Consider the following 23,499-nt stretch of genomic DNA (forward strand, 5'->3'; position numbering starts at 1 on the left):
AACTCTGTCTGTTCTGTGCTTAGGCTTTAGAGACATGATTTAGCCGAGAAGTTAAATACACATCAGAGAGACTACTATATTTTACAGCAAATTAGATTTGGAAAACCAAAATTTATTGTGGCCTTCAGTTGCATTTAATGAGAACACATACAAGGCAGTAATGTCAATGGCTAGAGTTCATCTTTTTAAATGTATAAGCAGGAGCAAATTAAAAATGTACTTCCACTATTTAGTCTGTTTATAAACCCTTTTTTCTTGATGAATACTTGCTATGATAAAGGGGGACACTTAGGCACCTCACAAAGCTGTGACATTTAGATTTAGGTTGAAGACAGCCCTATATTAAGAGGACACTCTACAGCTTTCAAACATCAGTGAGTGCTCTCTTACCTCACAAGCTGGAAAATCCGCTTCAGATAGGACTTAATCTCCTTCACAGCCTCCTGCAGCAGCCGGCGGTTGGCCCCCACGCCCACATAGGTCATCCTGTACACTGCAACCAGGGTCTCCACCAGCCTGCCCAGCGGGTGCAGAGGGGTGTCACAGGCCTGAGCAGCAGAAGCAAGGAGGCTGGTCAGTGTCCAGCAAGAACAACAGCAGCAGAAACAGTCTGTAATAAACCCTCACAAACAACAAACAACGTCCACGATGCCAGGAGTCCACTGGGAGTCAGGAAAATTCAAATGTCTTAACTTTCTAAGCCGTGAGTCTCTCTGAATTGTAAGGAGCTGGGGTTGTGAGTACTTGTTTTGAGACAGGCCTGACACTGTAGCCCAGTAAGAGCAATGTCAATATTTGCTTTCCTTCAATGTAGCATTCCATATACATTCTGTGACAGCTTTATTTTTGTTTTTCTTTTTACATATTTTTAAAGGTTTTTAAAAGTTATGTGTGTGCGTCTGAGTGCAGATGCTCATGGAGCCAAAGCCTGAGCGCCCTGGAGCTGCAGCTGCAGGCAGCCTGATGTGGTGCTGGAAGCCAGCTCACCAGCACCTGCTCTTTCTTACTGTTGTTTGTTTTGGAGGCTGGTTTGGTAGGTAGCCCAGGTTAGCCTCAAATGTGTGATCCTCCTGCCTAAGCTTCTCCAGGGCTAAAATTACAGAAGTGTGCCACTATGCCTGGCTGATTTTTTGTTAAGTTTATGATACGCTGGTAGTCTACATCAGGAATTCTGTTTTGTCCTTTATCATCTGTCAATCACCAAAAAAACAAAAACAACAACACAAAAAACTAGCCTCTGCATTTGGAACGCTCAGGCAGGAGGATTGCCCTCAGCTCAGGGCCAAGCTAGGCTACACACTGAGGCCAGTTAAAAAAAGAAAAAGTCAAAGATTCAGCAAACAAAACAGAAAAGTTAAAAAAAAAAAAAAAAAAGATTAGTTTAACATTTGAATGATGATTTTGCTTGTTCTGGAAGGTTTGGGGGTAAGGTGGATGAGATAGGGTTGATGTAGCTCAGGCTCGCTTCACACTTCTTAGCAGTGAAGCCCTGGGCCTCCCACGTGCTGAGAACTCAGGTGAGCATGAGCGGCTCTCCCGCTGGTCCAGCACTGACCCCCAACAATGAGGTCACTGTGACTTGCCAACCTTTATTAAGTACTTCTTGATGTTGTCGTATTTCTCCACAGAGAAGGCACCGATGTGCTGGGGAATGTACTCCAGACTCTCCAGGGTCTGCGTCTGCGAACGGCTGAGGACTTCTGGGCTGGGGGGAGGGGGGGGGGGGTGGGGGGAAGAGAGGGGCGTGAGAAAGCACAACAGTTGTAAACGCACACCTCAAACAGTCACCAACTGAGGAGGAAGCGAAGCGCCTGGCACAGACCCATCTTGCTCACCAGGGCTGACCTGCCCCTCAGAGCATCTGCTGACCTAGCCCAGGCCCAACCACTCATCAATAGCAGCTGACCTGCTATTACATAACTCTATTCAAAATGGCGATAGACGTTACTTCACGCCAACTATAAGAAATATAAAAACTGTACACTGCTCGACCTAAGGAACAACACTGGGCAATCCATAACACGAACTTGAAGTGAAGCAAAGCAGCTCTAGGTAAAATTTATGGCCATATTGTGCCCCCTTTCCCTAGATCACCTTTAGCTGTGACTGGCACTGTTTCCTTCCTTTTAAATGAAGTTCTGCTAGGGACAAACCAGTCAGAGCTACCCACAATTCACTCTGGCTAGGAGTTTCCCAGCTCATTGGCTTTCAAATCATTATTACCTATGATGTTTGCAGCTGAATGTAGCAAACGTGGCTTCGAGCTTCTGACTTATACTCTCTGCCATGTGCTGTGCACTGCCTGCTCACCTGTCTCTGTGCTGGCGTCGGCTGGTGGTCAAGGCCACAGCAATGTTATCCCACGCTTTCCAAACGTCCCCTTGGCCTGGGCTCTCACAGCCCAGCTGGTGCCAGCATTCATCAAACACTGCTCTCCATTTCTCATCTGCGGCCACTGCTAGGCTCCCCAGCTTCCTGCTGAGAAAGGTACACCAACCTTTTATTCACCACTACTTTTGTAGAAAATGATCCCCAAGAATAAAAACTTTCTAATATACAACAAAAGATGCTTTTGTGAGCCAAACTGCCAACACACCAGTGGGAGTTCTATCTGAAATATACTGAAGGCGCTCTAGACGGGACTTCCTGTAGCTAACTGTTTGCTGTGTTCACCAGGTACTAGCATGTGTGGGTTGTTATGCATGTTGACCCTGCTGTCCACACTTCCACAGAACCGACTCTGGAAAACAGACTCCTGTTAAAATGGTTTTCTGTACTTCAAACGTTTTATGTTGAGAAATGTGAAATGCATTACACATGAGCTTCTAAAAATACTTTGAAGACAAACAAACAAAAGCCAACAAGAACATGAAATATAGTAAGTTCTTGTTGAGCTGAACAGAAAAACTGAAATGACACCAAAATGTCAGAATGTGGCCCGAGATTGGAGACGTGTGAGGATTCTGAGTGCTTGTGAGAAAACTCCAAGAGAACAACACAAAATTGTTTTTGGAATGTGTTTTAGTGCCTCTCCCAGGTGTAGTGAGCAGGAGCGAGCTTACTTCAGATCACTCGTCACAACTGGGTATTGTCATTTGTGTGCATGCCTCTATGGAAAGCCATGCTTTTGCCATGCGCAGCTTGTCCTTGTGAGTAAAACCTTCATATCCCTCGGAGGACAAAGGGGCTGATGCGCTGAATGAAGTGGGCTGCCTCGTTTATTGGCTCCATTCTCCCAGGCCCTACCACCTTTACAGTGGGAAACACCAAAATATAAAAGCAAGTTTTTTAAAAAGCCACCCCACCCCACCCCACCTGACACACAAAAAATCAGCAACACAATGTGTTGTCATAGCTGTAATCCTAGTCCTCACAAATCTGAGACAGGAGGATTAAGAACCCAAAATTTAGCCAGGTGTGGTAGCACATGCCTTTAATCCCAGCACTCAGGGAGGCAGAGGCAAATGGATCTCTGTGAGTTCGAGGCTAGCCTATTCTACAAAGCAAGTCCAGGACAGCCAGGGCTAAAACAGAGAAACCCTGTCCCAGATGAACAAACAAAAAACCCAAAGCTTAAGATGCAATCAGTAAGAAAAAGACAACCCTAAATTTGGAAGAACAAATTATACTCAGATTCTACTTTCTCTTCACTGATGCAGACTGTACTGTATGTGTGTCTGAGCTTTACCTGAGACTTCACTTCAGAATGCTTTTCCTGTCCCTGCGTCAGCATCCTGCCCAGCAGGATCATTTATTTCCATACCTGCAACTTTTAAGCACCTGTGGCTAAGGATACTCTTTAAGCCAGGGCAACAGATGTGGCCATCATCTATCTACATAAGTGACAACCAACATAAGTTCATTATATCTTGATTACAAAGAACGATCTTACATTTTAAATTTGCTTGAAAATATTAACTTGCTTTGATGAAAGCAAGGCAACTCAGAACACTCAGTAGTTACTGCAGAGCGAGCACTCACAAGGCTTTGGGTCTGTCTGTACCGCTCTCATACAGGCTAGGTTTGAAGTAGCTTCCGGCGATCTTTATTCCAGACCCCCATTCTCCACTAAAGGAACCTTCAATATAATCTCCATTTGGCATAGTCAGGACTCCCTGGGTAGGGCAAAAAAGAAGTGAAATTAGAAAAGTGTTTAAACTTACAAAATTAAGGGCAAAACCAGTACTAACTACTTTTAACAGTTTCCTTTTTAACTTGCTCTCTGACAGCCTCAAGTTTGATAAACAAACAAAAAGTGCACGCACGCACGCACGCACATGCCCAGAAAGAATGTAGGAAAACAATGTGTGGGTAAAGAGCAAGAATTAAGAGGGCAGTGGGAAGTCTTTTCAGTCATATGAGGGACGGCATAGCTGTAGCTGCTACCGTCTGTATTAAAATACTTAAGAGCCTAAGTCAGTAATCTGAAATTCTATTTTAGGAAAGTAGGCTGAGGGAACAAATTAAACCCAACACAAGAAGGAAGGACAAGAAGACCAGGACAGACATCAGTGAAACCGAAAATGGAGGACTGAGGGGAAACACACCCGCATTGAATCAAAGTTGTGTTCTTGGAAACACACAGAGGATTAAGTTGAGTGGTGTGGTACATTCCTCTGATCCTAGCACATGGAGATGGAGGCAGGAGGACCAGAAGGACAAGGTCATCCTGGACTACACAATGAGTTCGTGGCTTATTAGTTCCAACAGGCATCAGAGATTTAATGGAGAATGTGCTGAGGCAGCTGAATACTAGTTTACATCTTTAGGAGATTTTTAACGTAAAGAAAAATAAGTGAGAGAGTGTAAAGAAAAAACAAAGTTGTTTTCCAACCTTTCCACTAAGAGTCCAGTCATCAGAAAATTCTCCTTCGTAGATAGTGTCATCTTCTGAAAGCAAAACCCCATTTCCCTGCGTGAAAAAGCAAAACAAATCACAACAGACTGCAAAAGACCTTACCGTGCACACAACCACACCCCCAAAGCCTCCCACAATCGGCAAGGAAGGAAAACAGTATTAAGAAAGTCGCACAGGGCCAGGCATGGTGGCTCAGGCCTGGAATCCCTGGATCAGGAGGCAGAGGCAGTTTTTCCATGACTTCCAGGCCAGGCAGGTAGTTACACTGTGTGTCCCAGCCTGGCCTGGGTTACAGAGTGAGACCTCATCTCAAAGAAGCCAAAACAAGGTGCGACATTAGTCAAGAGACCTTAAAGATGGAGGAGGCTTCAAAAGCCCATATGAACCACACATAAACACCGTGCTCACCGTCATTTTATTAAGGTGGAAGTTGCCTTCGTAGTACAACCCAAACTGGGTAACCACAACCCCATTCCCTTGGCATACATCGTCCTGCCACATTCCCATGTACTTCTCTCCCCTGCACAGAAGTAAGAAAAGAAAGATGAAAACCTAATAAAACAAGGACAAAGTGGAGAAAAACTATTATTACACGGAACCTGAGACACACCTCGGGTTGAACTGGTTCCATTACTCTAGTCAAAGTGGCTCATCTCCTCAAACAGAAGACAGTGTGATAGCGAAAGATATCTCAGTCAGAGCAACATTCACGCAGGAATCTGGTATTGTGCCTTACCCATCAGACTGAATATACGCTATGTGCTTCCTTGATAACTTCAAGATGTGTTATTAAACCAGGTATGGTGGAGTACACCTTTAATCCCAACACTCAGGAGGCAGAGGCAGGCCAATCTGAGAGATAGAGATGAGCCAGAGCTACACAGTGTGACCCTGTCTCAAAATAAAATATGTAATAAAAAAACCCACAAATTTAAACTATAATTGAATCAAACTTCCTTCTTTAAAGTTTGTCACATAAGGTTTAATTTATGTAACTTAAACTCAGGATGTTCTTACAATCGCCACTAAAAAGATAAAATCTGAGTTAGATACGGTGGTCCATTACTACAATCCTGCCTCTTGAAAGGAAAGCCAGGAGGGTCACGTTAGTCAGACCTGGGCTGGAGAGCAAGATCTTATCTCAAAGAGAAAAGAAAAGATAAAATAAGGCAGGGCGTAGCTCATGGAGCATGCTCAAAGCTCTGGGTAGAGAGTGAAGACAGGTTAAGAAGGAGGCAGAGAAAATCATACAGTTTGCTGAGCATGGTGGTACACAACTTTAATCCCAGCACTGGAAAGGCAGAGAATCTGTGAGTTCAAGGCCAGCCTGGTCCACAAAGTAAGTCCTAGGTCACCAAAGGCTACATAGTGAGATCTTGTCTGAAAATAGAAAAAACATCTATAATTCAGAAATAAAATACATAAAATTTTTTACATTTCATTTATTCACCTCGTTGGGGGGTGGGGGTGGGGGGAACGTGCACGAATCCCACAGCACGTGTTAGGAGGTCAGAGAGTAATTTGTAGTTAGTTCTCCTCTTCCATCACCTGGGCAGAACTAGGCCCTTAGGCCCAGTGGCAAATGCCTTTGCCCACTGAGTCGTCTTGCTGGACCATAAAGGTAATTAAAAAAAAAAAAAAATCACATATGACAAGGCCTGGTGGCACATGCCTGTAGTCTTAGCATATGAGAGGAAAAGGGGAGAGGGATCAGGAATTCCAGGCCAGCTTTTTTTTTCTTCTTCTTTCTTTCTTTCTTTTTTTAAAAAGTCCATCATCTCTTTAATATATAAATTATGACTCTCAAACCCATTCCAGTCACCGTGTTAGGTGGTGGTGGCATGCACACCAGAGAAGGCAGAAGGAGAGCATCGAAGAGAAAAGACTGTGCCCAAGGAAGCTTAGTACCATGAGCCTGGACTCAGGAGTCACCCACACCTCATCCCTCCTGTCAACCCCACAGTGCCCCACCGTCTGCCGTGCTGACTTGATGTTCATGGCTTTCCTGGGAGCATGCTGCACAGGGGGCAAGGTCCACCATGCCTGCAAGTTCAAGGCTAGCTCTAAGGCTATCCTCAACTACATAGTGAGCTGGAGGCCAGCTTGGGCTATATGAGACCGTGTGTCATAAACAAACAAACAAATAAAAAACCACACACACACACACACATACACACACACACACACCATATTATGGAAGCTATGGTGCATAACATAAAAGGGGGAGTAGTACATTAAATCTAAAGTAAACTAGACCAAATCCAGTATGAGAGCAAAAGATACGCTATTGCTCTCTAAGGCTTGATTACCAGAATTTAAACAGTTAGCCTTAATTCCTGGTTTGTGGGCATGACAGGAAGCTGTCCTGTATTTAGTAACCCCGTTCTATGTCCAACTCCCAGCGCACTATCTGTCACTCTTCTCCCCCAGCTCCTCCCACCTTCTGCTGATGTTCATTGAAGGTTCTGTCTGTATGATAAAGATCTGCAGGCACAGGATGTAAGTCGGTTGGCAGAGTGTGTGCCCGGTGTATACAAAGCCGTGTGCGCCCAGCGTATACAAAGCCATGTGTGCCCAGCGTATACAAAGCCATGTGTGCCCAGCGTATACAAAGCCATGTGTGCCCAGCATATACAAAGCTGTGATTGTGAGCCTCAGGACGGCATAATCCAGGCATGGTAGCACTTAGAGGATACACACTAGAAGATCTGACATCTAGGTCCATCCTTGACTATATAAGGAGTTTGAGACCACCTTGGGCTATAAGGCTGATCTCAAATTAAATTAATTAATTAAAATATTTGGTAGGTTTTTTTGAGGTAGTAAAACCTTTGTATGTATAAAAATGTAGAAAAAATATTATCCATGTGAATTCTGAATCACCCTGACTTTGTTAAATAGTAGCTTATTGTTTGGTCCATAAAAATGAAGAAAAAAGATGCCAGGTGCAGTGGCACATTCCAGCACTGGAGGAGGCAGGCAGATCTCTGTCAGTTCAAGGCCAGCCTGGTCTACAAAGCAAGTCCAGGACACTCAAGGCTACACAGAGAGACCCTGTCTCGGAAAAAAGAAAAAGAAAACAAAGATTCCTGACAACTGTTTCCTTATGGTAACTTCTCTTTCTGTTTTCATTGGTGTGCTGGCAAAAGTGACCTAAGTCTCACTGTGTAGCCCAGGCTGGCCTCAAACGTCAATCTTCCTGCGTCAGCTTCCCTCAGCTGGGTTACAGGCACACATCTCTAAGTGCCACCATCTCACACTGAAAGGTTTTCTTAATGTCAAGTTGAGATGTTTCTTGGTCTTCTTGGTCTTCTGGCTAAGATTAAGTGTAAGATGTTCGAGCCTCCATGAAATTATGATTTGGGGGGCTAGAGAGATGGCTCAGTAATTAAAAGCTTGAACTATTCTTATAGAGGACCCAAGTTCAGTTCCCAGTACCCAAATCTGCAGCTCACAACCACTGGTAACTCCACCTCCAGGGCACCCAATGTCCTCTTCTGTCTCCTCAGACACTGCATTCATGTCCATACACACATGCAAACACACACACGTGCACACACACATGCGAAAAGGCACACACACTCACGCGCGAACACGTGCATGCTTGTGCTCTAATAATTAAAACTGAAGAAATAGCATGGTGGGGGTAGGAACATGGTCTTCTCACTAGACAGGCTGAGACAGAAGCAGAATACCACACCTTGTGATGTCATCGAAGACACCGTATCCTGCCTTCCTATCCATCACCCACTGGCCAATGAACATGCTGGGAGAGGACGATGTCAGTTTCCCACTGCGGAGGAGACCATGCCCATGACGCATGTTGTCCTGAAAACAGCCTTCAAACACTTCACCAGAGGCGTAGCTGTGGGGAAAGAACAAAGGTAACAGCTATGTTACAAAGAGCAGGAAACACAGAGCTAGCCTTTACGGGTAGCTATAACTATTTGTTTATTATTATCGAGCATTAAGAGCAGGAAACACAGAGCTAGCCTTTACGGGTAGCTATAACTATTTGTTTATTATTATCGAGCATTAAGAAAAATAAAAAATCCCCTAGTTTGAAGGACTAACAAAAATTTAAAGTAACATGAATAAGATTTTGGGTTAACATGAACAACGGTGTGTTTAGTCTCTTATGGGAAATGAAATAATGAGCTATCAATGAGAAGCAAGAATGAAAAACGTTTTGTCCAAATTAGAGTCAAGTGAAAAAAATTAGAGTTGTAGGTAAGACTTGTGTAGAAAGTCAGGGTTTACTCAGTAGGTACAGGAAGTTTGCACACAATTTTGGTTATTAAAAAAAAAAAAAAGGCTGGGTGTGGTAATGCACATCTTTAATTCCAGCACTCAGGAGGCAGAGGCAGGTGGATCTCTGAGTTCGAGTCCAGCCTGGTCTACAAAGCATGTCCAGGACAGCCAGAACTACACAGAGAAACCCTGTCTCTAAGACCCCTCCTCCCCAAAAAAGACAAATAAAATGTACTCCTTAGAAGTCTTGTCCACACAAGCTTTAGCTCTACACAGTTCTCTGAAGAGGCAACACGAGACCTGCAGGCTTGCCAGTGCCCACCATTACCTGTAGACTCCTTGGCCACACATTTTCCCCTCTTTCCAATGGCCTATGTAATGATCTTCTTTGTTCAGGGCCTTGTTTGGGATTCTGTATTCGCCATAGCTACAAAGGAAAATAAGAAGCATTAGGAGATGCAGAGGGCACGCTCCCCTTTTGTAAGTAGTCAGCAAGTGCTGTCATGAGGAGGACGGAGAGAGGGCTCACCTACAGCAAAGGGCTGAGCCGGGCAGTAGCTGCTAAGCCACCTGCAAAGCCTGGAAGGAGTGGAGCCCAGGCCTGCTCCCGAGTCGCTGGTAACGCTTTACTCTAGAGACAGGGAAGCAGGGCATCCGTGCACTGGCCTGCCTCTGTCACTAACTCACAGCATTTCTCTGGGTAAGTCACAGTATACAACATCCCATGCACACCTCTCTAGTAAGTAGGGTAAAGACATTGTACAATGTCTCCTTTCATTCTAAACCTATTTATGAGCTTGAAATCACAAAATTTGACATTATCACACATGTCCATTAACTTGTGTGTGTGTGTGTGTGTGTGTGTGTGTGTGTATGTGTGTGTGTATAAAGACAAATTTCTTCTTTAATAGAATACAAAATATTTAACAAAATTTTCTTGTAAATATGTTTGCAATGTTAGAAAATATGATGAGATGGGTAATGAGATGGCTTAGTGGGTAAAAGCTGTCAAGCCTGGTGGCCCGTGTTCAAATCCTCAGTATTCACATAGTGGAAGGGGAGAACTGACTGCTATAGTTGTCCTCTGGCCACACATGGGGCGCATGTGTACCCCCCCACACACAAACACACATACTGAATGAATGATGAATGACTGAAGGAATGAAATAAAAAAAGAAGATAGGACAAGCTTATCCAAAATTGATGTCAGAAGAGTATTGTTACAATAACATCACTGCAAATTTTCCCTTTTAACAGGGAAACAAATCCAAAACTACTGAGAAGCTGCCCGAGGCTGCAACGTTGTAGTGGAGCTTGCCCAGCATTCCCAAGGCCCTAGAGTCCTTCTTCAACATGGCAAGTCGGGTGGGGATGGGTGGAACTATTTCTGGAAAACCACTGAAAATAAAACTGCTCTATGCCCTGTGTGTGAGGGTGGCGCTGGCATGTGACTCGCGTAAGTATTATCCTCGCTGTCTACAAGCCCAACCATGTCTTCTGCATGAATCCTAATGTAGCCCCGAGTGCTACACATGAGAAACCAACATGGAGTAAGTTGTGACCAAACTGAAGCTCATCTTCTACTTTAAACAACGTCCTTACCCATCTTCCAAGCCATTCCTGAACATGCCAGAATATATCTTTCCATCGGGCCACTTCAAAACACCTCTGTAAATATAAGCAAAAAGTCAAACTGTCAGATAACCATGCTTTTTCCATAATGTCACTGTCACCCTTCCTTCCCCGGGAACAAATATTAAGCACTCTCCACCTGCCATGAGGCTTCCCTGAAAGCCAGCGCCCATTGTAAGTGGCATCCTTTAGGCGAGGATCCTTGTAGAAAGTGTATTTGGCACTTCTTGAGATGGGTGGTTCCTGCCTCTGAACACTGGTGCCGCCTCCACAAAGCGGGAAATCGGATGTCCCCCTCAAAGCCTGATCCACAGCTTGGCTGATAGCCCGAAGCCATTTGGTCTATAAGCAAACAGTCCATGTCAGCAAGCTTAGGGCAATAACGCATCCAGCACTGCACTGAGTAAGCTGGCCTTTCTGCTGTAGATTTTCTATTGCCTATGACTTTTCACACAGACGGATGTGACGCAGCTCTTAGAATCTATTGCTTCTGGTTTAAGTCACAGTTTACAAAGCAAGGAATGCTGTGAGAGCTCCAGGCCAGCCTGCTCTGTTCAGTGAGGTCCAGGTTAGCCTGGACCACAGAGTAAGACTCTACTACAAATGAATGAGTGACTGGATGACAAAGAACAGCCAGGCATTACACTCTTGCAATCCTGACACTTGAGAAGTTAAGGTAGAAAGAAGTCTATGAGTTCAAGCCTAGCCAGGGCTACACAGCAAGACTGTTCCAGAAAAATGTAAAAAAAAGACAAAAACCTAGTTTTGATTTAAAGGTTATCAATGAAGCAACAACATTTATTTTTTTCTTTACTAACATAAAAGACAAACAAGGCCAAAGTTGAAAGAAAACACCACAGAGAACTAACCTTTTCCTGGGGTGTTGCGGAAATGAGTGTGAACTGCTCTTCAGGTGTGGTTATCTTTAAGCCATTCCTAAAATGTTCACAAAGAGAAACACCAGTAGATACAGTAACCGGTCGTTCTAATAGCAGACGCTGTCCCCCATGCCTCCATGCCACCCACTCTCCTCGTGGGACACTGAAGACAATTAGTGGCTCATGCCGCAGATGTGAGCTCTACGCTGGAGAGAAGATGCACAGTACAGAGCTCAGTGTCACTGCAGCATAGGAGCAGCGAAGACGCCCATCTGCCACTGGCCATGGACTTCACACAGCACTTTACTATCTAGTGTGTTGGGCGGTTAAGGATGAGAAGGCAGCTTCCTAAGCCCCTTCCCACGTTCCCCACCACCCCACTTAAGGAAATAAAAGGAGTAGGAAAAGCAGGCACACTTACACACTACCAGCTTCCTCTGAAAGTGGCTCTGCCCAGAGTGTGGCCAAAGGGAACACGTGGTGTGTGGAGAACTGGAACAGAGAACAAGAAGGCACACCTGTGAGGAGCCCAGGCCAGCCTCAGCAAAAGCCCCTTGAGATGGTTCCGGCCAGGTGGAAGGCAGCATCTCTGCTATAATCACCACAGCCTTGCCGCCTCTGGTGGGCCTTCCCATCTCTGCTACAAGGACCCTTCACATGGCTGACACTCAGTCTCAAGCTAGAAAAAAGGAATCTTGGCTCAGGTGCAGCTTAATAGGAGAGAGGAGGCGTTTCATAGTTAAGAGGTCCTAGATTCAACCCCCAGCGAAGCGACAACAAAAACCAAAAGAGAAAGAAAAGAAATCTCTCAAACGCAGCCAACACCAGAGGCGGTAGTTAACATTCTCTTTTATTCAGTGATTACAAAGAAATCGCAACAATGCTTAACAGAAATTGACAGTACGTAGTCATGTGCTATGAATGACATTATCAGTCAACAAGACAATGAGTCCCCAAAGCAACAACAGAGAAGTCCTTTCACCTAGTGATCTCATGGCTACCATAGTACCACGGCCCACTCATGTTTGTTTATTCAGATACACTAATGTTTACCATTATGCTATGGCTGCTAACAGTCTTCAGTACAGTAACCCACTGTGCGAGTCATACCAGACAGCCGGGGCGTACACTGGGCTAAACCTCGATTTCTGCGGGTGCACTGACACATAGCAATGAAATTAATTGCCTGGTACTACATTTCTTGCAACACAACCCATCATGAAGCAGCTCACAACTGTCTGCTTTCCAAGGCTTCTTTTCAGCTAGGAATTCAGCCTACCTGAGCATGGACCAGGGCATCATTGAAGAGAATGAACCAGTTCACAGAAAACCTGCCGGCATGCTGCAGCGAGAGGGCTCGGTTACTGCTCTCACACAGCAGCCGGCGCTCTGGCTTCCTCAAGGAATCCTACGAGCAAACACAAACGTCAGTGAACTACCGATATGACCCTGCTGTGCGAAGGCAGATGACCTGGACTCAAGGTGTAGTGAGGGGAGCCTTTTAGTCATGGCTGATTGTGGCATTAGACACTTCCTAAAATTAGAGCCCACAGGAGATTAAAACCAAAGGCTGAAGTCTGCAGAGGAGCCCTGGGAACAAAGGAAGGCACTAGGATTCAGAACACTCATGGCTACAGTCGTCAGAAGGGCGCCATCGAAATGCTACTGTTATGAAATAAAGGCAAGGACGGAGAAAGGATGGCTGTTGGGGCCAGGGACAGAGGGCAGGGTTACCGTCATTTTTCCAGGAAAGGTCTTCCAGAAGCCCAGTGTGTACTCTGCTTCCTTCCTCTTCCTGCCGAGATGGAGAGCAAGAGACTCATAGCAAGAACTGGAATCCTGCAGCTTCTGATATTCTGGAGACGTCTAGAGACCAATAAGCAAGGGAGGGGGCATAAGACACTGTCCACAAGCTGCAGCTATGAGCACTTCAGATATGTTACAGTCACCGCAGGGAGAAAATCAGCCTGCGAACACAAGTGGCGCACTGAAGGGAAGCAGGGAAGAGACACGCTGATCTCATACTCCACTAAAGTACAAACCATGGAGAAAAGGCACCAGTGTACATATCATGGAGAGAAAGTAAACATCCTAGTGTGTCAGGAAAACATTCTGACCTTGCGAACCCTCAAAAAGATCTCGGGGTCTATTCACAAGCGACACAAGCCATCTGTAACTTCAGTTTCAGAGAATCTGACACCCTCTTCCGGCTTCCACAGCTCCCAGTCAGGCACACAGTGTACATGCACACATGCAGGCAAAATACTCACATACATACATAATTTTTAAATTAAAAAACAAAATAAAACCCCGGACAGTGGTGGCGCACACCTTCAGCCCCCACACTCAGGAGGCAGAGGCAGGCAAATCTCTTAGACTGAAAGCCAGCCTGGTCTACAGAGTGCATTCCAAGACAGCCCGAGCCATACAGAGAAACCGTGTCTTGAAAAACCAAAACCATCAAAACAAAACAGAAAAACTACTGTGTGAAAGTATAACTGCTGTGTATGGGTAAATGAGCAGAGGGGAAAGGCCAGTTCTCCCCATTCGTGATAATTACAGCCCAAAGTCCTCACAGTATTCACCGAAGAAAGATTAATGAGTTCCTAAGTGACCAAAGGCCATGGTCTTTGTCTTCTGGGAACTTATAAAGACACAGAGACAGGAAACACACCAAGACAATGCAATTGTTTGTTAGTAACTTACACAAGAGCACAAACCAGACAGTAAGGAGGATGGTTAAGAGAGCAGACCCTGAAGTCAGAGCGCCTGGATGTGAATTCTAGCTCATCACTTCTCAAGTGTGTCTCGACCCTCTCATCCACAAAGGGAGATAACGGCCACACCTATTCTACAGAGCTGTTGTGTAGATCAAATGAAAGTACAGAGCATGCTCAGAACAGCAGCTGGACCGTTAGGTGTGATGGTACATGACTTTAATGCCAGCACTGGGGAGGCAGAGGCAGGCACATGTCCGAGTTCAAGGCCAGCCTGAACTGATTATGTGTATATGTATATGCATACACACATATGCATATATATACAGACAGACAGACAGACATACCATCTACTTTATACCTCGGACTTGGAAAGGAAAGCATAATTTACAGTGATGGAATGTGAGTGTGTTGTGTGCTAACAAAGCTTCCAAAGGTGGCTGATGCTTATGATGAGGACGAAGACCAAGGATGGAGCATGAGTGAAACTGAAGAAGTGGAGCGCTGGCAAGGCGCAGGAGGAAGGTAACCCGGAGGCGGGAAGGCAGGAGGAGACCGTGCAGTCTGGACGGCACGCCTGACTTCATGAGCAGTGCTCGTGGACTCAGGCGTTGGAGGCCTGCAGACAGAGGACAGGGTTCGCTGTGTTTCCAGAGGGAAATGCCAGGCACTGGACATGACTCCTGGGATGGGAAGCAATGTGTCAGACAGAGGGCAATCACTAAAGCCAGGAGAGGGCAGGCCCGCATGACTCCCCAGAACTAGCCCTTCACACCGGCTACAATACTTTTTTTTGGAGGGGGGGATGCGAGGTGAACCCAGACTGGCCTCAAACTTTTCATCTTCCTTCCTCACAGCCTTCCATGTGCTGGAATTGGAGACGTGTGGCCCCAAGCCCCACTTTCCCCAAACAATTCTAGTCTGACCTGGGAAAGGTTGTTTCCTTCACTGACTGAGGTGAAGTCTGTAGCCCACTGTTCTGAGGAGCTCTGAGGTCGGCAGAGTTTCTCTGGAAACAAAGGGAAATCACGTTTCCTGGCATGAGTCTACCGAGCACCCAGGAGCTGGGCAGCTTCACTGCCGTGGTCGTATGTGCCACTCTCCAGGATTTATGTGACTCAGACTTAGCACACACCCCACAAGCCCTGACACTACTCACAGGGGCACTCTAGTTCAGACAACTGAATGAATATGGTCTGAGTGAGTAAGGTCCTGAGTGGAAACAGAATCCGGAGTGAAAAACAAGCTCGCTCTAGCCTGCCTCCCCTTCCTTCTGCTTCCTTACAGAGAATGACATCTTAGCTGGACACATAAATATGAACTTAATGGGGCCCAACATCGTAATGCGACCTAGTCCAAACCAACGACTTTGATTCTTGGCTTCCCCAGTAATCGATGGGGCATGAAGGGAACCTACCACTTCAAAGCACGTGGCAAGCTTTAGCAAAACTTTTGCGTAATTATGAAGACGTCTGATGGGCAAGAAGAACAGCGTATTCAGGATTTCCATCAGCTGAGCGTTCTCATCATTCACGTCTGACAAATCCTGCAAGAGTTCTTGGTGTTTATTTAGGAAATCACTGGAAAAGAGAAAAAAGACCCAGTTGGTCATCTGGTGTGAACAGTATGAATGATGTTACACAGAAGGATTCACTGCAGTAACTGCTCAGAATGCACAGCCTAGGTGTTATGAAAATGAATACAGATACAATAAAATGACCCAGGTATAATTAACAGAATTATAATTTTTAACCTATAAAATAAGACTTTAAAGTGCAAGATAAAGCAATGGTAGCAACAGTAACTGTAATAGAAATGGTTAGTAACAGACCTTTCCACCTGATCTAGGAAATGAATTAGGCATTTCACTTTCAAGGGATAAATGATCAATGAAATCATTCTGGCCACTCTGCTAAGCTATGCAGGATAGAAACACCAGAGGAAAAGGAGAGCTCCTGCTCCAAGCAGTAGTATGGAACTGGATTCTTCTAAGTTCCTCCTTCCCCTTCGACTGTCAACACAAGCCGTCCATTGAACTTTACTTTCAGGAATAAGACAAGCCAGTGTGGTGGTGCTCACCTATAATCCCAGTGTTTAGGAGGTAGAGGCAGCAAGGTCAGGAGCTTAAGAACTTCAGCTATACAACAGATTGAAAGCCAACCTGGGCTACCCTGTCTCTAATAATAATGATAATGATGAAGAAGAAAAATTAATGAAATGTGTAACTTATGAATCTGAAAAATTAATAGCTGAACACAAATGAAACAGCAGAAATTGATGAAATAAAAAACAAGAGTCTCCACCTTCCCTAAGGACTTCTAAGAGGTTAATAGTTAATGGGGAAGGCATTTTCGTCAGTGGTGTGGGCACTAGCATGATGCCCTGAAATAACCATGCTCCTGGAAAATAACCCCTTACCGATGATCCTGTAAGCAACCCTAACAACAACACTGGGACATCAAACAAAGAAAGAAGACACGAAAGAGGAAGGGATAGAGGGAGTGGGGAGAGAGGGCAATGGGCTCAAAATACATTCTAGACATGTATGTAAATGCTTTAATTGAACTGTTACTATGTATAATTACTATATGCTAATATAACATTTAAAATGAGAAACAGTAATCAATCTTTGAAAATACTAAAAGGCAGCAAACTGCTGACAAGACTGATTATAAGTTTAAGATAAATAACCCAGATTCCAGCCAGGGAAGCAGAGGTTGTTGCTGTCAGCCTCAGCTCACAGGCACTGGTGAAGTTCCTGAGACTGTTGCTGAGCCACGGTGGCCTACATTTTATCCACAGGTGGACATGAGCCACGGTGGCCTACTTTTTACCCACAGGTGGACAGCTACAGCCATCCCTCCAAGGCTCAGGCTCTTCGAGGAGAGGGGGCAGGAAGACTCTAAGAGCTGGAAGAAGAGGTGAAGTGTTGTACAGAAGTGTGGTACATGCCTTTAATCCCAGCACTCGGGAGGGAGAGGTAGGCGGATTACTGTGAGTTCATGGCCAGCCTGGGCTACAAAGCTACTCCAGGACAGACAAGGCTACACAGAGAAACCCTGTCTCGAAAACCAAAACCAAAACCAAAACCAAACCCCACAAAAACCATAAAAGCATTCCATCCTGCAGGAAGCTCTTTAACAGCTTCAAGAGGTCCTGAAACCTGCCCCCATCTCCAGGCCCCTTCTTCCTAAGAACAAGCAAGACAAGCTGCAAAGTGGACTCTTGAGAGCAGACCGGCTGCCTGGAAGAAATTAGACCAGAGTCACATGGAAGGGACACTCTCCAGCCTGTTGAGCTGCCTGCAGGGGAGCAGTGAGCTCCAGGTTCCCAGCTCTGTGAGCTGTCACCCATGCTGGGATGGGCTTCGGTGATGCAGCTGTCTTTGAGTTGTTTCTGCTCCTGTAAGGAACATCTCACCCATATTCCTGTAAGTAATTGCAATAAAACACATTGGTTCAAAAACAAAAACAAACCCAGATAAATAAAAGACAAAAAAGGCCCAAATAAGTAAGCGCACTAAACATACAGGGAATAACTGTATGAAAACAACTGAAGACAGTACTAGAAATGTTAACAAAACTGAAAACAGACGAAATACACAACTTTCCAAATAAACAAATAACGCCTAAAGCCATAAGAAATAAGGCCAGACAGACCCATTCACTACAGAACCAAATAGGAGTTTGAAATCCCATAGGAACTCTGCCACCGCAGGGCGCACAGGTTTTTACAGCTACGTCTGCCCAATCTTCAAGACACAGACAATCCCCGACTCACGAACAATGTTCCAGAAAACACAACAGGACGGAAAGCACCTCAACTCACTTTAGAACTTCTAGTGCAACCCTTTACTAAAAACTGGCCAAGTTCAAAAAAGAATGATTAGATAAACAAAAACCAGCATTCCTATTAGCATAGAAGAGTAAAAAACAAGCCTGGCCAAAATAAGGACTTTTTCATGTTGCCTTTATTATTAGGTCAATGTTTCATATCCATCCAAAAGCTAGATGCAGATACTTTTTATCCGTGTGAGGTATACGTTTCCGGGGCCATTGCAGACATTATCTGCTCTTTACTAACAGAGGAGAAAACATTTTTTCAGATGGAAACAAAGTAGGCTTCCTGCTGTGAAAAGAGCTGCTCAAAGCCTCAGGTCTAACAAAAAGCAGTGCTGAATAGGACCCAGACCTTGCACTTTTGACTTTAGATCTCTTTCAGAACCCTACTGCACCTAATGACAGCCATCCAATGTCCTGAGAGTTAATGAACCTCTCTACACTTGGATCCATGGGTAAATGGCCACGCCAATACTTTCCCGTGGATTCCCGAATACCCACACTGAAACACATCTAAGGCCCTTTGAAAACCATATGGAAACCTGTGACTAGAAGCTTCCTGATATATATATAAAAGGAGTTTAAGTGAGGTTACCATATAGTGGGGGAGACAGTACCTCAACTAGACACCATATGCTGTGCCCACTGATCAGTGGGTTGTTCAGCCCTCATCAATGAAGCTTTTTCTTTCAGTAGATGGGAAGAAACATAGAGTCCCACAAGTGGACAGTGTGCAGAGAATAAGAGGCTTTGGAGCACTCCACCCTAAGTGGGATGACTTTATCACACTCCGACTCTGAAGGCTCAGGCATCTATGCAGAAGAGGAAGCACAAAGATTTTAAGAGCCCAGGGTGGCGACGTCAAGGGAACATTATCTTCCAGGTATAACAGGACTGATAAAACATGAACTCACAGAGTGTGGCAGCACACAACTTGGACTGGTTCAAAGCAGACAAAATCCCAACACTGAGAAGGAGAGGTAGACACAAGTCATACCTCTGACCAAGAAGCTATATGCAAAAGATAGCTCCTGGGAGAGGGAAAATCCGTTTCCTCCAATGGAGTGACACTGGGTATATAACCACACACCATGGTAGGCCTCATGCTCAGAAGTAGAACGCCCCTCCCCCACCACACACACACACACACACAAAAAAACCCAGAAACAAAAACAAAACAACATCAACAACAAAACTCCATGTTTTTTAGGTTTGTTTGTTTGATTTTTCGAGACAGGGTTTCTCTGTGTAGCCTTGGCTGTCTGGGACTCCCTTTGTAGACGAGGCTGGCCTTGAACTCATAGAGATCCGCCTGCCTCTGTCTCCTGAGTGCTGGGATTAAAGGCGTGCACCACCATGCCTGGCATGTTTTGTTTTGTTTTTAAAAGAAAAAGAACATGAAATGAATAGGTTTACGGGGAAGGATCTGGGAGGAGCTGGGAGAAGGCAAAGAATATGATAAAAATGTTTTGCATGAAATTCTCAAAAAAATAAATAAAAGCAGAAAAAAACAAAACAAAAACTCAAAACTTTTGATCTCTGGCTGTTAGAAGGCTAACTGGAAGGTGTAGATTGCTTACATGGCAGGTTTGGCAAGAAGCTGGAATCCTCCCATGACCAGGAAATTTGAAACCGATGTGCAGTACCTTAGGTAGAAAAACAGACACAACACGGGCATTGGTGATGAAGTGTAAATTAGCTCTGTGAAGTTTCAAATGCATAACTAGACACTTTTTGAATTTCAGAACTCAGCGACATCAGTGTTAATGAAGTCTTGCCACGGGGAAGAGAACAGACAGATGGACGCAGCAGGAGAGGGTACGTGCACGGCCGGGAGGGATGTTAGCATAAACGGGGTTTCAAAGGCCCTGTCCCACGCGGCCTGCCTGTGGGGGGGGGGCGGGGTCGCTCGCTAACCTAACAAGCTGGAGAAAGCATGGTTGAAACTGTAGGATCTTAATGAAAACTTAATCATTCCAAGTTCTCCAATTAAGTCTTCAGAAAACCAACAGGGAAGGTTAGAAAACCATTTAGGGGCTGAGCGAGACTGTGATTAGAACACGCCTACTAAACGGCTCCAGTGCTCTGGGCAGAAATGCTCCTTTCATACTCCTGGGCTAGCAAGAACCGATACTGACAGAGAAAGGAAATTCTTATTAAAAAAGAACAATAGTGGTAGAGACTTATAAAAAATGTAAATTAGTTTCTTTACCCTATCTATAGGAATAACTACTAGATTTAAAGCAGTAGCCCAACACATCAAACACTGCATCTTAAAGCAAAAGGCCATGAATAAGAGAGAGAGAGAAAATAAATAGAGGTATGGTGGTAAATACAAGACAAATGAGGAAACTTCCATTAATAAAAACTGAAACCTTCACACAAATAACAAAATCTAATTTTTAAATTAAACCAGTGTCAATTCCTCCCATTATTCTTCATTTTTGATGAGCTAGAAGAGTAAAGCAAAGGTATTTCTTCCTAGACAGCAGTTTCCAATATATTTAATTTGCCTGGGGCTGAAGTCACATACTAAGTCTGAAAGGAAAACACTAGAGTGATTGCAGGAGCTTATTTCAACTGGAGGGGAAAAGGGCAGCCTTAAATATCCTTTTGGTGAGCATTGCCTGCAGCCTGTTATAATAAGCACACGCTAGTCCCTGGCTTGGCCCTAGGCATGGCAGGAACTGCCTGGCAACAGGTGTCTCCTACTGGCCCCATGCTGTAACTCTCTGCAGCGCCTGGCACTTGGTGGCACTGAGTCAACTCCTGCCAGATGGATGGAGAATAAACTACATATAAAAGCAGTGCATACTTCAGATCAACAGTGCCACCTGGTCTACATTAAACTGATATTAATATTAAATTAATACTTTGAAACATGATATCAAAATACAAATCAAGAAAAAGAGAGAAATAGTTTAAGCTTACAAATAAACTTGGTATATTTTACTTACAAAACATGGAAAGAACTTTGCTATTCATCTGTGGTGCTATTCAGAAGACACTGTTATGTTAAATGTAGCTAGTGTCCCATCACACAGCAGGAAAAACAGCTGCATACTTACAGCTGCTCTTTAAATCATTGTGTTCTCGATTTCCTCATATTTTGGTAGAATTTACTTAAGTAAACAAGATAACCAGATTAGTGACAGGACACTGTATGTAAATAAAGTCTGTATCGATCTCTGTTGGATACAGAAGGGCATATGAGAACTCATTATTGTTAACCTTTCCCCCTTAAAGAAAACTGAATTTCGGCACTGCAGATCTACGGTTGGCCAAGATTAAACATTGTTATTCTCCCTGTATGCTCTCCACTAAGTGAGGAGCTCCCTGTGTGTCTCCTCTGAGTGAGGGGCTCCCCTGTATGTCTCCTCTGAGTGAGGGGCTCCCCGTGCGTCTCCTCTGAGTGAGGGGCTCCCCGTGCGTCTCCTCTGAGTGAGGGGCTCCCCGTGCGTCTCCTCTGAGTGAGGGGCTCCCCGTGCGTCTCCTCTGAGTGAGGGGCTCCCCGTGCGTCTCCTCTGAGTGAGGGGCTCCCTGTGCGTCTCCTCTGAGTGAGGGGCTCCCTATATGTCTCCTCTGATTTAGGGGCTCACCGTGTGCTCTCTGATTGAGGAGCAGCTCCCCCTTCAGAATCACCTTGCTGAGACTGAACATAACAAAGGACTGATACTTGCTCTGTGTAACTGTCCAAGAAAAGATTCGAGTGTTTCATGATGACCAGGCTCTTGGCTTCTTTCACTCCCTGCAGGAAGCTGCTCAGCGAGGCTCCATGCTGCCCAATGAGGTAACACAACTTGCTGAACCGGCTTGCGACTTCCTGCAACAGCTGGACAGTAGTCACAGTGCCCAAATTTTCTGCAACAAAATGATAATAACATGAAAACCAAGTACTTTCTTATGACTTTCCCCTTTCTGAGAATATTTACTATGTTGGAATTCTCATCTATGGAACCCAAATCACTTCCAAAAATGTTACAAAAACCTGGATGGGTGTTGGGAGACAGGAGGAGCCCAGGGCTTGCTGCCACCAGCCTAGCCAAAAAATGTTGAGTGTTAGGTTCAGCTCAAGACCTTGAATCAAAGGAATAAGGTGGAGAGTGATGGAGGAGAAGCCAGTCTTCTTCTCTGGGTCCCTGCACTCGCACACAAGCCACACTCCCAACCTCATCTACAGAACCTGTCAGGCCTTTGATCCAGTAGGTTTGATAGTACCAGCTCAGAATGGATGTGTCTTTTAAGTTTCCCAGGTGATTTTTTTTTTTTCTTTTTAGTAACAACCAAACTGGAGACTGGCTAACACCTGTTAAGTTTTGAAAACAGGCAATGTAAAACAAAAAGAGGGAAACGAATTATTTGATTTGACACAACAATAACAGGATAGCAGCCAGGAATTAAATCCATCTCTACAAATAGAGATAATGTCTTCTTATAACCTAGTATGACTTTGACCTTTCATATCCTGTTTCTACCCCCCAAGAGCTAGGTACAGGAGTGTGCTACCATGCCGTGTGTTTTGCAGTGCTGGAACTGATCTTGAGCATGCCAGGTACACACTCTAGCAACTGAGCTACACGCCCAGCTCAGAGTCAGCCCTTATCTAGCGTTTTGAACTTTTTTCACTGGCTGCTGCTTGCCATGGACAAGCCCAACTCGTCAGCACATGGGGAACCTAAGCTTCAGGTGGCCTAGGTCAATGTCAGGGTTAGAGGGCATCAGCAGACCATCTGCCTTTCTCAGCCTGCAGTTCTTCACTTCTAGCAAGGAGGCTAAGGAGGAGAGCCAGCAAGACCTGGTCAGATGACAGGCTCCACTTTCCTTCACTTTCCCTCAGAGCTTCCTTCTCTTGCCTAAGTGCCGTAATTCTGAGCCCATCCTAAGGGGAGAATTTACACAACAGGGCTCCACAACCCTTACAAAGCAAAATAGATTAAAAACAAAAAATGCAAAGCCTCAACTTACATAGGGACTGTATCCCCAAACATGGTTAAATTAGTTAGTGGTGGTCCAAGCCTGTGACTGCAGCATTTGGGGGGAGGGATGAGGAACAGGAGTTCAGAGTCATCTTTAGCTACATAGAGAGTTGACTGCTAACCAGGACTACATGAGACCCTAACTCAAAAACTAGAAAACAAACAAACAAAATCCAAATAAATGAAAAAAAAGTTGCTAAGTTAGCTGTTTAAAAGTAGGTGTTTGAACTCACCACACAGCCCAGGGTAAAACCAATGTGCTGGGCCATTAGCCTAAATCCTGAGCCCTAACCGTGGTCAAGGAGTAAAGAAAAGAAGAGAAAATCCCATCTCTGTTTTCTGAGTTCA

General features: G+C 44.8%; 1 protein-coding gene across 1 annotated transcript in view; it reads right to left on the bottom strand.

Annotated features, from left to right (window-relative positions):
- The window catches only part of Als2 (alsin Rho guanine nucleotide exchange factor ALS2), a 70,873-nt gene that overhangs the window by 8,237 nt on the left and 39,137 nt on the right, over positions 1-23,499 (bottom strand). The window contains exons 11-27 of the mRNA XM_051153867.1: positions 21,856-22,036; positions 19,756-19,821; positions 15,754-15,916; positions 13,354-13,485; positions 12,899-13,027; positions 12,041-12,111; positions 11,611-11,677; positions 10,881-11,083; positions 10,712-10,777; positions 9,438-9,536; positions 8,559-8,723; positions 5,267-5,378; positions 4,835-4,912; positions 3,982-4,115; positions 2,311-2,475; positions 1,588-1,705; positions 391-548 (exon numbers count right to left, since the gene is read on the bottom strand). Of these exons, the coding sequence (XP_051009824.1) occupies positions 391-548; positions 1,588-1,705; positions 2,311-2,475; positions 3,982-4,115; positions 4,835-4,912; positions 5,267-5,378; positions 8,559-8,723; positions 9,438-9,536; positions 10,712-10,777; positions 10,881-11,083; positions 11,611-11,677; positions 12,041-12,111; positions 12,899-13,027; positions 13,354-13,485; positions 15,754-15,916; positions 19,756-19,821; positions 21,856-22,036 (2,107 nt within the window). The remainder of the gene's footprint in view (positions 1-390; positions 549-1,587; positions 1,706-2,310; positions 2,476-3,981; positions 4,116-4,834; positions 4,913-5,266; positions 5,379-8,558; positions 8,724-9,437; positions 9,537-10,711; positions 10,778-10,880; positions 11,084-11,610; positions 11,678-12,040; positions 12,112-12,898; positions 13,028-13,353; positions 13,486-15,753; positions 15,917-19,755; positions 19,822-21,855; positions 22,037-23,499) is intronic.

This window comes from Acomys russatus, chromosome 12 (assembly GCF_903995435.1).
Source record: "Acomys russatus chromosome 12, mAcoRus1.1, whole genome shotgun sequence".
Lineage (NCBI taxonomy): Eukaryota > Metazoa > Chordata > Mammalia > Rodentia > Muridae > Acomys > Acomys russatus.